The 14,043-nt window shown below is 45.1% G+C and overlaps 1 protein-coding gene across 1 annotated transcript in view; it reads right to left on the bottom strand.

Moving 5' to 3' along the window:
* ITIH5 (inter-alpha-trypsin inhibitor heavy chain 5) overlaps nucleotides 1-14,043 on the bottom strand; it is a 49,700-nt gene that overhangs the window by 13,736 nt on the left and 21,921 nt on the right. The window contains exon 8 of the mRNA XM_037390119.1: nucleotides 834-1,005. Coding sequence (XP_037246016.1) covers nucleotides 834-1,005 — 172 coding nt within the window. The remainder of the gene's footprint in view (nucleotides 1-833; nucleotides 1,006-14,043) is intronic.

Here is a 14,043-nt window from a genome sequence, read left to right as displayed (position 1 = left end):
GGAAGACCTTGTCTGACCTTCAACCAGCTGTGAGTGCTTGCATGGGGGAGGATTTACATAGGTCATTTTGCAGTGCTCTGCTTACCTTGGAGTGCTCAGCTAGGATGGGCATAGCTGCCAAAGTATGTTTGATTACAAACCTTACTATGTTTTTTATATATTTGTGTCCTTACAAGAGGCCACTGAATCAAATTCAAAATCATGCCTGCACACTGCCACTGTTCTGGGGTCTCCTCATCTCCCCTCTTCCCTCCTGGCAATAAGGCACAAGCAAAACAGGACAAGAAATTCTTAAATGTCATTGTAGCTGCTCCTCAATGGAGACAAGATGACAGTACTAGGTGGGAAACTAGTTCTTGCAGAAGGCAATCCCACAGCCCACACTGGGTAGTCCATCCCTGGAGTTTCCAGCCCAGGCAAAACCATGTGCCTCCTTTCACACAGACTTTCAGAAACTGAACAAGGTCTGGCCCTGTGTGTCCTTCACCAGGATATGGTTGGGTTTTTTTTCCTGTGCCATCAAGAAATAACCTTGGGAACATTTCCACTCCAAGGGTCTCACCAGATAAATGGGAGAATGGGCCCAATTTGACTTTAATAAATATGTCAGGTCCTATGACTGGATCTGAGGGACACCCTCCCATCGCATACACTGATAAAGGGCACATACCCTTTTGTCACATAACTCTGAGGGGAGGTGGGGAAGGGGCCCCCTTGTCCCATGACCTAAATCCTTTTATTGCTACATGCTACAGGACCACATTCATCACTCTCCATTCTGTTGTAGTTAACTGGATAGCAAAATTAATCTTGCTCATATCTCTAGATCATACCTCCAGTAGGCGACATGTTATGAATGTACTTTTTGGCATCTCTTATATTATTTGGAGTAACTGGGACCAGCTGGTCCTGCTGCCAAACTTTTATTCGGTTGGAAAAACCAATGATATTGAAGTGGTCTTCAGGCCTTAGGTCCTGGAGAATTGTGAAGAGAGCTTCTTTGGTCTAGAAAGAGAAGAGAAAAGAGACCAGTAGACACAACTGTCACTGCTTTAGTGGGCAAGAATTTAATTCTTAAGATGTTTACTGATTTTACAGATATTCCTACACTGCCAGTTTAGCTTATGAAAAAAATTGGAATGTCCTTCCCTGTCTCAAGGCCTGACCTCTGTGGTCCCAAGCGCTACGCAAATATAAGACAAAAGAACAACTCTTGCCCAAAAGATCCTGCAAAGCTGTGAGACACATGTCTAGGCCTAACTAAGCTTAAAAATCATGCACAACAATTAGGATCAAAGCTCCCTGTGACTGGGACAACCATTCTTTAAACTAAGGGATACTGAATAATTTTGACTAATACCAAAAACCTCGTGGAGTTCTTCTAAAGCCCTCTAGACCTGCAGTAAGCTGTAAGTGACAAATAGTTAAAAAGGTTTCTTGTAAGTTTAAATACCTCTAAATATGTCAAGGGTGAACACGCTCTGTTCACAATTAGGATACCAATTGGTAGATATGTATTCCAAAGAATAGTTCCAGCAATTAACAAATGTTTAAGCTAATATGTTCAAATGAATAAGATACAAAAAGAAGCCCTGACTAATGAATGCAGGTTCTACCTGCTAGTTAGTTCTGTCCTGGGCATATCGTTTTTCACCAATACGCCAATGTTACATTGCTCTGCTGTTCATCATTCTATATAAATCCAGGCAACCAGAGTGAGAGAAACTGGTATCAAGATGAGCTCATAGACAGAGAGGTTAAGGTTCCTGGGTGATGGGAAAGACAGACCACTGAGGATAAGCCAAGTGGAAGAGTGCAGATGTGTCCAGTTCTCCCCAGTGTGAAATCTTTGATTTAGCAAGCATGCAGCTGTGTTCACATGGAGACAAACTTCAGCTTAGTAAGACCAGCTGAGAGAAGATGCCCAAAAGCAGCCTCTGTCCATGTAAACATACCCTATATTTGGAGGCAAAACACATGAGAGGAATACAAGGCAACAATATCTGTAAGTATAGGGATCAGCAGTTTCTCAGCTCTGTCACCATTAAGCCTTTCAAATTCTAAGGCACGCTATGCGGGATATAATACGGTAAACTCAACAACATTTAAAGGTTTCTCTCATCATTTAAAGGTTTCTCTCATGCCTATCAGGGAAATATGTGAAGGGCTTGTTAAGAAAAAATAAAAAAGCTAATCAGCAGTGCTGGAAACCACGTATCCCTATGGCTGATGTTGCTATGTAAAGACAATTTGGAAAGGAGCTCAAAGGACTGATCAAGCTGTGTCATCAATATCCCTCTGGATTCTGCATTGAAGCTGATGATGCAATGATGCAACCACAAACAAATTACCCACCGCAGTGGAATCTCTAATCCTCCCAGCTGGTGACTTGGCTTCCAGTCCATCTAAAGCTAAGGGGAATATTTCCCATAGCTTCAAACATTTTGGAGCCAGGTCTGGAGTCCTGCCCTGCCTGTTTCTGTCCTCTGTATAAACTGTTTTCCTCTATAGGGATCACAGGATTCATCCCTCCGTTTGCTTAGCTGGAACATTGCTCCACGTCTCACCACCATGCATTTAATGAATGTTTCATAGATAATACTACTAAACCAAATGCTGGTGGAAGAGGTTTTTTTCAAAGGGGAGAACCCCATTAGGTTCACATCATGCGTGCACCAAATGAACCTTCAAGATGAATGCATGCCCCAAACATGAAGGCTGTCTCCTCAGTCTAACAGCCCATAGAGAACTTGCTAAGATGAGCTAAATAGCAGTTATTTGCAAAAGAAGGGAGGGTTTTATGCTCCTCTCTCACCTCCTCTTTTACAGGAGCCCTTGTATTGTAAAAAAGCATCAGATAATGCATAACATAACCCTACAGAAAGACCCTCAAACATTCACAGTGCCATTTTACAGAAGCGAAAACTGAGGCATAGACTACTTCAGTAATGATGCCAAGGCTACAAATGGAGAGCTTTCCAAAACTTGAAGTTTCCAGCTCTTGATCAAGTAGGCCAAACCATCTTTCAGGCATGCAAAGCAGCAATCACACAGTGGAGAAAAGCTCTTTTGGATTTATTCCATGGTTACAAATGTGGCCCATGCATTTGTCCCTCAAAAAATCAGATCAAATAAAGTAAGCAGAAAGTGAAAATGGAGAACCTTCTATCCTGTGTGCATGTGATCAGGCCTTCATACCAACCTCTGCTGAAGGAAATTTGGGGCAGGACAGTAAAGCAAGAAATAAGGAGACCACAACAGCTCCTTACATGAAACATCCCCCCTCTACTCCCCCCCTAGGGTAGGCAAGAGAGAGAAACAGAGGTGCCTAGTAGCAATGATTTAGAGTGAAACTCCCCAATTCCAATTATCCGTATTATAGCTTTGATAACAATTAACATCACTTTACATTTCCCATTACAAAAAAGCCTCTTTTCAGTTTTTTGCAATTCTGTCAGACTGCACTTTTCTCAGAGGGATTTATTGGACCCAAACAGCTCTATTGTTTCTGAGAACAAGGCAAGAGGAAAAACAGTCTTGCTTTGGCCTTCTTGCAGAGAGACTACATCTCACCTCCATTGTGCTCAGAAATTGCTTTTGACATTCTTGCCTGTGTTCAGCCAAAAGTAGAGGAAAAGAAAAGGTGAAACAACACAGAGCAGCAGTGTAGTTTGATGCACACAGCATCCGAGCTAGAACAGCAGAATAGGTCAGGAAGAACTGAAGCAGACTTTCCTAGAAAACACAGCACTTCCCCACACCCTCATACAGGCGCCAAATGGAGGGCTGGGACCAACTCTCTCTCCCTTTATTTAATTCTCTCTTTCCTTTTTTTCTCTTATTTTTGTCACAGTTTAGTCATTTCCATGGAGTTTAAGTCAGTTTTTCCCAGGGAACAGTTCTGCCATAATTTAATGCGCACGCACAGACAGCCTGGATTCTGGCATCTCTATCATGTGCTTGCCTCTGCAACATCAACAAAAACCCTTTGAATTTATGTAACATATATACACACACAAACATATGTACAAATGTGTGTGTGTGTGCGCATGTGGTTTTGCTCCAAAGCAAACAGAATGACAGAGGCCATATGGTTCATTGACCTGTAGCTTTAACCTCATCCCTAGTAAAAATAAAGGGTGGGAGTCAGCTCTCCCAATTCAGTCATCAGAAAGCTGGGCATTGCATCTAAACCCTCTCTAGGCAGGGGAAGACACCTCCAGAGGGTAATTCATTCCCGTCTGTTTTGGATAGGTTTTAGGATGGGCTGAGTCATTGTCTGGAAGTGCCTGTCTCCCAGCATTGCCTCCAAAAGGCCAAGCAGCTCAAGTATAAAGAAGGTGAGATTCACCTCAAGATCAAATCCTGCCCAGTCCTGAGCATTAAAGTGCTTACTGGAGCCAAAAGGAGCTAAACTGGCTCTCCACCACTCCCAGAGTGTTCTGAATTGCCCGACTCATTGTATGTGTTTCCACTTCTCCTCCCAGCCCATAAGTACCTCCAGGTTTATTCTAAAGGCTGCAGCCCTCACAGGGTGGCAACACAGGCTTTGCTACCAATATTCCTTGCCCATAAACGGGTCTGTGAGAGAGACGTGACCTCCCTCTGGAGGGCTGGATATGATTCAGGAGCTGGCAGGCAAAAGTGACATTAAGTAAGGGGAATGTCTTGGTAAAAGTGCACTGCTTGAAATCCTTAAGTACGCAGCTATGCCGGAGTGCTCCTGGTGCCCAGCCTTCTCTTCCAGCCTCCAGGCAAGGATTTGCAAAGCATTTCATGAAGAGAGTGCTGGCAAAGGCTTCAGTCGGGACACAGCAGCAGGTTTCTTGCTCTGGCCTTGTAAGGCCACAGCTGGAACATCTCCTGGCTCAGAGGAGCCAAGGGCTGAGGCTGCTGTGGGATTCCCAAGCTGCTCTGCTGCCGATGGGGTCTCGGCACTTCCACTCCCGACAGGCCCTAGTGACTCATTGCACTGAAATTCATGCCAAGGCACTCTCTTGCGAGGCAGAAAATTAACCATTTCTTCCCTGGTGAGGGCCAGATCCTTCCTCCAAGGCTGTGCATCCAACACTGGTCCATTTGGGGGCTGAGCTGGGCACAGATCTAAGCCACTCCCACCTAGGAAAAACAGTTTAAGGGTCCAGCATCTTTGTGCTAGGTGCTGCAAGGTGAAACACTTCTCCCAACATATTTGCCTGGGTAGATGCATTTTTGTGTGAAGGGTGGAGCGAGGCTTAAAGGAGAGGGTGGCAGGAAGTAACAATAGAGAATGGCTGGGGGCGGTGGGGAAATAAATCCATTTTTGCCAACTAGGAATGGTTCTAGCTGTCAGAGACAAGTTTTAAATGAGGATTAAAAGAGGATAGCTCCATGGGGGAAGATTCCTCTGTTTCCCTCAAATTAGCGTGGATAAAATTTAGCTGAGAGGTAGAGACTGAATTGCCACTCCAATGCATTTGAGTTGAGAAACTGTGCTGATGAATGAGCTGTCAGCACAGCTGCAACCTAGAGCTTAAAACATCCTTCTCCAGGGCTACAAAATAGCATTCCCCAAACCTGGAGCAGAACAATCATGGTCTAAGGCTGGGGACAGGTGGAGTGACCGTGGCTGCCAGAGAGTGATCACAGTTTATGTCTGTGCTTTGGAAATGATGAGAAGCTGAAGATGGGCTTGCACTGTCTAAATGACTGATGTGCAAACGGTGTCTTCTCAAGGGTGCAAGGTCAGGGACAAGGCCACCACTCTGGTCTTCATTGTCACCTCTGCACCAATACCTGGACATGCAACAAAACTGCTGTTTTCCTGGTTCTTGCTTGCTAAAGGCCCTGCATCACAGTCAAGATGACTTGGGGCTGTATGACCCCCAGCAACCGCAGGAAGAGAACTCCCACAGCTACACTCACTTCAGCTGGGAATTGTCCCCTTTGTACCTGGCCCTTGGGGCTAGCTCTGACAGAACTCCCTTTGCTTAAACACTAGTGGAGCAAAGCATGGGAAGGCACACTCCCATGGAAGAGCCGAGAGCCTTCAGTCCTTCCTTGGGTCAAAGAGCTGCCTCAGAGACATCTGGGATGATGTCAAACCATCTGGGTACCTTTTAGGAAGAATGTGAGTCCTGGTGACATTTCTCTTACAGTCTCTTGTTTGTTTGAGAAGCAGGGTGAGGGTGAAGCCTGGCTACCCTGAAAGCTTTGCAGTTCAAAGGGACACAATGTGTGGTTGTTAGACACTGTGGCATTGCCAGACTTTGGCCTTGCTATGAAGCAAGAGGGGAATTCAAGCACCTCATTATAATGCATGTCCCAAGGCCACGTATTCACACTTTCCATTGCCTAGGAGCACTTGTAAGTGCTTCATCTTAGGCCCACAGCTTCATGCCAGCCCATTAAAAAAAAATCAAAATAAAAAGACTTTCAGTTCATGCTGAATCCAATTTTGTAAGCATAGTGGGTCTTTGCAGCACTGTAATGTAACTCAGCCCCTCTTGGAAATAGCTTCCAGATGCAGAGGGAGCTCTCCCAGCACCCACCCTACCAGTGCCTCTCAGATCACTCAGCAATCCTCGGCTGCACCCTGCACGCCCAAATACAGCTGCCATCTGCCCTCGCAAGGGCTGGGCAGTGAGACATCAACACCAGCGACACAGCCCCTTTCCAGCTTCAGCCAGCACCAGGGAACTGCATGGGCTCAAGATCGTCAGTCTAAAGAGCATGGCTAGCAGAGAGAAAAGCATTCACAACCAAAACCTCTGGGAAGCAGTGCCTGTCAGCTGAGGGATGCACAAGAACAATCTGCATATAATAGACGTGGGAGCATCTGCAACCATATGGTGAAGGATGCCAAAACTAGAAGACAAAATTTCAGTAGCCTTTACTTTGTCCTTCCAGATCCCCTGTGAGAGACCGTATTTGACAAGAAAGGAGCTAAGGCACAAGATGTAAGCTCAAAGGGAACTAGAAGCGCAGAGCTCTGAGAGTACAACAATGCAGAGAAAGGCTCTGAAACCAGATCTCCTACAGTGAGAAGGAGAAAAGTACAAGTAAATATGTTGTTTGGCAAAACACTGCAAGGAAGCACAAGGAGAAAAAACAGAAGAGCTCGCCCCTCACCTTCAATATGCTTTGGTTCATATCTTTCCCTTTCCAGGCACAGGCAGCTGATAAAAAGGTCCTGAGCTGTTTTTTTCCAAGCTACAACAGCAATATCTGGTCAAATCTGCCCATAGTCTGTCAGAGGGATTAAAACTGTGACTTAAGGAAAGGCTGGCATCAAAGTCACACTTGAAACAATGCTGTTGAGGTCAGACAAGGTACTGCCATAGAGCAGGTTTGGGATCCAATAGCCAAGGGAAAGGCTGTGTGAGCACCACTGCCACTTAACAGGGAGTAGCTGAGGTACAGAGGGAGCAAAGGTTTGTGCAGTGGCATTCCTGCTAGGTCTGAAGCCACATCACATCAGTTTTTCTTTCCTCTACGTCCCAGTTTCCTTTCTGCACACGTAATGCAGATCACATGCCAGTTGCCAGCAAGAGGGACTTTTGTACCAAAAATTAGGTTTAACCCAGAAGTGTATCCTTGGATTTTTTCACCTTCCTCCATTCCCCCTCTTGGGGAAGACAATCTGCCCTTTCTTCCTCTGCAGGGAGCGTTGTACAGTTCAGGAACTGCAACTAACCCTCTCCCTGTCAATGTATCTTTGTGCTTTCTTCCTGGCAGACACTGATCGCGTAACCAAGGAAAACTCCTTCGCAATTCTGGACAACAGGCATTTTGTTTTACACTGACACTGGCCTGTGACAGGATGGAGTTTGGTTGTGGAGCTCTGGACAATAAAGGTCTGTATCCAGTCCATGGCCCAGCCTCTCCCGCCTGCATATGACTGATCCCTTGCTAATAACTTGAACATTGCTGACACCCTATAAGGCTTTAGGAAAAGTTGCTTTGTAATTTCCTGGTCTGGAAAAGAAATGCTCCATCATTTAGAGCAACTGTTTCTATTGCCTTTTCTGAAAAAGATTTTCCATTCAACACTGAGTAAACTACTTAGCTCCACATTTCTCCAGGACATTTAATCACTGGATTTCTGCTCAGTGGAAAACTGTCTTCAAGGCTGTGGGCAAGTTTAGATATGAGTTGGGGTAACTCACTTCTTTAGCACCCAACAGCATAGTGAGGATAAATACATGAAAAACTGCAAGATGATCTGATTTCTCAGGAACTGGAGTTACATGTACCCAGGGGGCTGAGTAGATGCTCAACCTTTGTAGCCTTATTGCAGCACTGAGGATATAAGTAAATGTCTATACAAAGATTGAAGGAGGCAAGCTCTTATCAACACCAAGCATCATTAAAATCCTTATCAATACTGCAGTATGGATTACAGTTGGAGCAGTAAATATTTCTGTACAATAAGTCAAAGGGAAAAGCTTAAAGGCTGCCCACAATGCCATACTGAAATAACCCCACTGGAAACAATGGGGCTACCTGGGCAGGCAGCCAGACTGACACAGCAGTCTATGAAGGCCACATTCTCATCTTGAACTTAGCTCATTTTAAGTGGGATCTTATCCCATAACATGCCAGTCAGACACTCAAACCCCAACCCTGTCAGCGTGACAAACTATTTCCATGCAGTTAGTGGCAAAAAGGTCAACACCAAGGGAAAAGCTCTCCATGCCCTCAATGCAGAGCTTGACATCTCTCCCTCTGCCCATCCTCAGAAGATGGAGTTAGATCCAGTGCACAGACACTGTTCCGACAACTCGGGACTTTCATTCTCTGCCACACAGATCAGCTGCCAACACAGTGCTGGGAAGAGCTGCCGTGCCCAAGAGGCTATCCATAGCACACCCCCACCATTTCAGCAGTCAATAGCTGCTGCGCCATACAGCAGGAGTTGAGCTGAAACATGGGTCCCTATGCTTTTCGTATCAATTAGCCTCCATTCTTCATCATGTACCCACTTTTCCAGAGTGGATGCCACAGCAGTCAGAAGCCTGCCAGGTCTGAGGCTTTCTAGCCCCTTCTCAGAACATCTTACCTGTGTGTGTAATCTGCTAAGAGATGTGCATTGCTCCTCCATAGAGACATGTCCCTCTTCACAGAGAAAAGATCTCTGCTATTTCACCAAGGAGAGATTGTGCCATTCCTACTCCAGGAGGAGATGTTATTTCTCCATGAAAAGGAGTACTGAACTTCCACAGGGATGAAGTATCTGTTACCCCTCTGCAGAGGACATGACTCTGTAGCCACCTCCTCTCATAGCCCTGACCCTTTTTCCTTGAACTGTGATATCTCTTGCTTTTAGATGCAACTTTCCCATTTTCATCTTCAGTGAGTGAGGGATGGTGATAATGGCTGGTCAGAGCAAAGACCCAGCACTTTTCCTCAGGTTTAGCATTAAGCAATACAAGAGCATGTAGTTGTTCTTCAAAAAAACCAAATTTGCCTGTTTTCCCACATTTGCCTGTCTGCCACAGGGCCCTCACAGTTCTCCAACACCTGCCCCCTTCTGATTTTCCCCATTTCCAAATCCCCTCATCATCTCCAGCTCCAGAATCCCCACTCTCTCCTGCACATCTCTGCCCCCAACCCTTCCCCTGCCAACTTCTGTCCCAAGCCACTGCCTCAGACATGAGCACAGGCCAAGTCTTTGAACCAAAGTTCTGCAGAGAGGAGTTGAAGATGAAGTCACTACATAAGGTGTAACTATCCAAGCAAAAGCTCTCTCCTCATGACACAGGTACTAAGTACCACATCCCTCGTTCCCAAGGGACCTCAAATTACATCACGCGAACCTTAGAGCCAGAACTGCCCATGAATACTGATGACTTCATACAGTAGCATAACACGGCAGGCCTCGCTCCAGCAGGCTTCCACACAAGATCTCACAAGTGCTTCTGAGCCTCAGCTGCTCTTCACAGTTAGAAACAGACTGTCCTGGTTGAGCAATGTATAGTACACACCCCGTATTAGGGTGAAGGGGTATTTACTTGGAAATAGCAGTATTGTTGCAAGCAGAGTTAGCCTAATGGTTTAAGTCTTAGCAAAGATCAAGTGTCTTTTAGATTTGGGGGAACTTGTACAGCCATAAACCCACCCACGGGTTTGCCAGCTAACCAGACGAGGCTCTGCAAAAAGACAAGCACAGACAAAGAAAATCCTAGGTTCCCTTAACGGATCTATGACAAAAACACAAATGGAAGCCAAGTCTGGCTTCCACATATTGCTCCAGCAACTGGAAAAATGCAGGGTTTTGTCCTGGAAAAGACTTTTAAAAAATCCCAGATCAATAGCTTCACAGACTTGTATGCATGTGCCAGAGGCTTAAGTGTACTAATAGGCTTTAATGGCTCTGACCAGCCTCACCTGGGGCCTCCACCCACACTCCTGCCCAGTTAAGCTCCAGCCTGAGCCCTCAGTCCTGCCCGAGTCTCAGACCAAGGGTTATGCTGTAGCTGTCTCTGTCACAGCTGTGCCTGGTCATAGACCTCAACAACCCTGATCCATGGACTGACTGACTTCCTAGCTTGATTTAGCTCCTTCCTTTTCACTCTGGACTTGTTTGGTGATCACTAGGCTATGTCTGCCCCTAGAGTAGCACCTGTTTTCAGTTCATCCTTTGATGAATTTCAGCAAAATTCCAACTGAAAGCCTTGGTAGAGTTCTCAGTGTCTTCATGGGGTTTCAGTTCAAGCCTCAGCAGCATTTCCATGCTAAACTCTGCACTTGCCTTTGTATCCTATGTACTCTGAACCCATTTAAAGGACTGGCCATTTACAGGTGGGCTGGGCTTTTCCTGAGAAATTCTGTCTCTAATTCTGCTACCTCAACATGGAGAAAATCTGCTGGGGGCACACTGGTTGTTAGTCCCGAGACCAGAAGCAGATGCTCCCTGTCCTGAATACCTGAGGGCATCTTGTTCTGAAGGTTACTTGTTCCTCTGTGGCCCTGTCTTTACTTGTAAGTTTTAGGGTTTAGGAAAGGCAGATTATTCTGCTGCATAACAAGTACTTGCATCTTTCTTGGAAGCTGGGCAATTAAAGTCTATATGGATCTGATGTCTGATTTAGTGTAGCAGATCCTATATGCCACATTGACATCTACAAACAGGACTGAGATGGCACTGCTGCTGTTTATTTCTGAGTAGGAGGCAGCTGCATGAGATTCTTCCACGTTCACTAAGGCTGTTGCCTTCCAACAGAAATGGGAAAGCTGACAAATCTTCTCTCTTCACAGTACCTTTAAACCTGCTAAAAGCTGTAATTAGAATTAGCATTTTTTTCAAAAGTCCCCTGATGATTTCACATTGTTCTCCTGGGCAGCAGACATTATTTGGACTAGTAGTCAATTGACCTGTGGCCAGCTCTGCAGCAACCAGCAGTAGTCAGTGGGGTTTGGAGTGAGAACATCAAGCGTTCAGGTGTTTGTCTGCTCTCTCACCACCCTGAAACTACTCAGAGGGAGCCTGTGTGCTGAAGCATGGAGCTTTAGGGATATGTGCCTATAAGGCACTCAGAAGGGTTCAGACAGTGTGGGTCACAGATCAAGGGTACCGACAGTGTCCCTTGGATGGATGCAGCCAATAAAACTGAAGCACTTGCAAATACGCACCAGGTCCCAGTTTCAGTTGAGTTCCTCTTAGAGCAATTAACCTCAAAGAAAATTACAGTCTGGCACACTACCGTTGACAAGTTGCCAGGCTTGCGGTGTGGCCAGCTGTTTAACTGAGTGTATGGGCATTTATTGCCTGTGGGAAAGGTAAGGTGAAATGGATCTGTGGTTGAAACAACTACATCTTACCTCCTGTCTGCAAAATATTTGCAAATCCATCTTTTGTGGACACATTCATAGCTTGGAACATGCTTGTTCTATAACACTGAACTGCAGGCTGATAAAGGCTCTTTTTCACTGTGTTTAGTGAAGCTGGGGACAATCATCGTAATCACAAGGTGGTGAACCTATAACTGGCCCCTCTTTCTTTTAGTTATACCAAAGTAAAACTTTTACATCACCCTCTACCTGGCCCAAGGTACCACAATTTCAGCAGGCCAGACTGCTTGAAGGGGAAATCATTTTGCTTCCCGGTAAACTCTGCAGATACAACCTGTTCCCCAGGGTCTTCTGGCTCCTGTTAAAAGCAACTATTCCATGTGGAGCTTACTGTCTCTTTGCAAATGAAGGAACAAAGCTCATGAGGGCAAAACCACTATTTTCCTTGCCAGTGGGGCAGCAGTAATACCGTGCAAAGTCTTGAATACATGAAGAATATTTTTACCATCATGTTCAAGAGTTTTCTCTTCCTGAACTTTTATCTCCCTGCCAGTGCTAGAAGGTGACTGTCACAGAGGCCCATACTCTCAGTGGAGGTCAACTGCTGTAACACCTGGAGTCTGCTAGACATCAAAAGAGTTCAGAGGCTGTGAAAACTGCAGGAGGAATATGCATGTTAGCTGATCTTCCCCACAAAGCTAAAACATGTCTCAGTGATGTGAGGGCAATGTCTCAAAGGTCTTAATGATTTTACTTCAGCTGATCAACCAGTCTCACTATCTGTGTTTGCAACTGGGTCTGAACATCTTGTTGCTTCAAAGACTGAGATACCTTAGGAAGGAAAGGGTGGCACAAACAGATAAAAATTTGTGGAGGAAAAGGAAAACCTTGGGAGACGAAAAGAGAAATTACTCACAATTAGACTGTAGGAAATGTAGGGTGCATGAAATCCTGACCCCATTTGAGTCACTTTGCCATTATCTTCATGAAGAAAGGTGACAGAAGAGTACAAAATCTCCTTGAGTTACTGTAGAAAAGGGTGCACAGTTGATGTTTCTCCTACAACCCTAAAAACTGTCCTTTGCCACAGTTACTGCAGCTGACTCACAAGAGCATTCTTTACAAGTGCTGACTGTATTTTTAGCTGATCTTGCATGTGACTTAGTAGAGAGAAATGAGGAAAGACAGGCCCATGGGAATTCCCAGCTCTCTACACATCACCATAGATTAGCACAGCTGCAAGAGTCCAAGAGAAAAGAAGAAAAGGAGGCATTTCCTCTGCTCAGATGTATCCTGCCACCAGGGGATGTGTCTGTAATTTAACAAACATCTTAATAACAACAACACTTGTGTAAAAAGGCCACTGAGCAGACATGATCCATGGCTGTAACTGATCATACATTCTTAGTGTACCAAAAGAAGCGTATTATTCAGCCAGACCTAGATTTTGGTCTTTCCTTGACTAATCTATGTGGGAGATTTATGATTTGGGTCATAATTCCATGAAGTTCTATTTTTTGGAGCAGCTGATATCAAAGGAAGACAAGCACTTCCTGCACATAGCACTCCTCCATAACATACCATTGGTTCTCCATAAAAAATTACCATACTGAGGTAACAGGCAAAAAGTTGGGTATACCCTCAAAAAAGGCTCTGGCTAGACACATCTCTCGCTTCAGGCTCAAGAGGCACCTATTTGTAGCTAATTAGCCTGAGATTCATGTACTTTTAGCAGTAGGAGCTGGCTAGGCTATGAAGTAGACCCTCAAGGGTTAACAGCCATGTTGTTTCTAGTAAGTATATGAAAAAGAAGCCCTAATACGCTCAGGATGAGAATAAAAGCTTTCATAGTACAGGGCTAATCTGCTGACCCAAGGCACTACTTGCACAGCTCACGCCAGTACCAAAGCCCTTCAGAGTCTTAATCTCCCTGGTTCAGCACTGTGTCACTGGCTGGCTGCTTTCAGCATGCAGGACTGGGTGCATTTGTGCAGCATCTGTTTACCCTGTGAGGCAATGCAGACATTTTTCAACAGAAGGATAGCAGAAAGCCAAGAGCCAGGCTCTGTCCACAGGAATTTGTAAAGATTCAAAGGCATCTTCATTCAAGACCTCATTCAGCATAGTACTAGGTATGTTTGTTAACAACTCTGTTTGCTACTCCAGTCACTGGGGAAGGTAATTATGAGCCATAAAAGTCACAGTCCATTTTAGCTCACAGTAGAGATAATTTGATTTAATAGGGAACACAGCTTCTAAATTAAGATTTAT

Source organism: Falco rusticolus, chromosome 5, assembly GCF_015220075.1.
Source record: "Falco rusticolus isolate bFalRus1 chromosome 5, bFalRus1.pri, whole genome shotgun sequence".
NCBI classification, from domain to species: Eukaryota; Metazoa; Chordata; class Aves; order Falconiformes; family Falconidae; genus Falco; species Falco rusticolus.
Note: the sequence above shows the minus strand (reverse complement) of the source record. Positions and strands in the feature narration are given on the sequence as shown.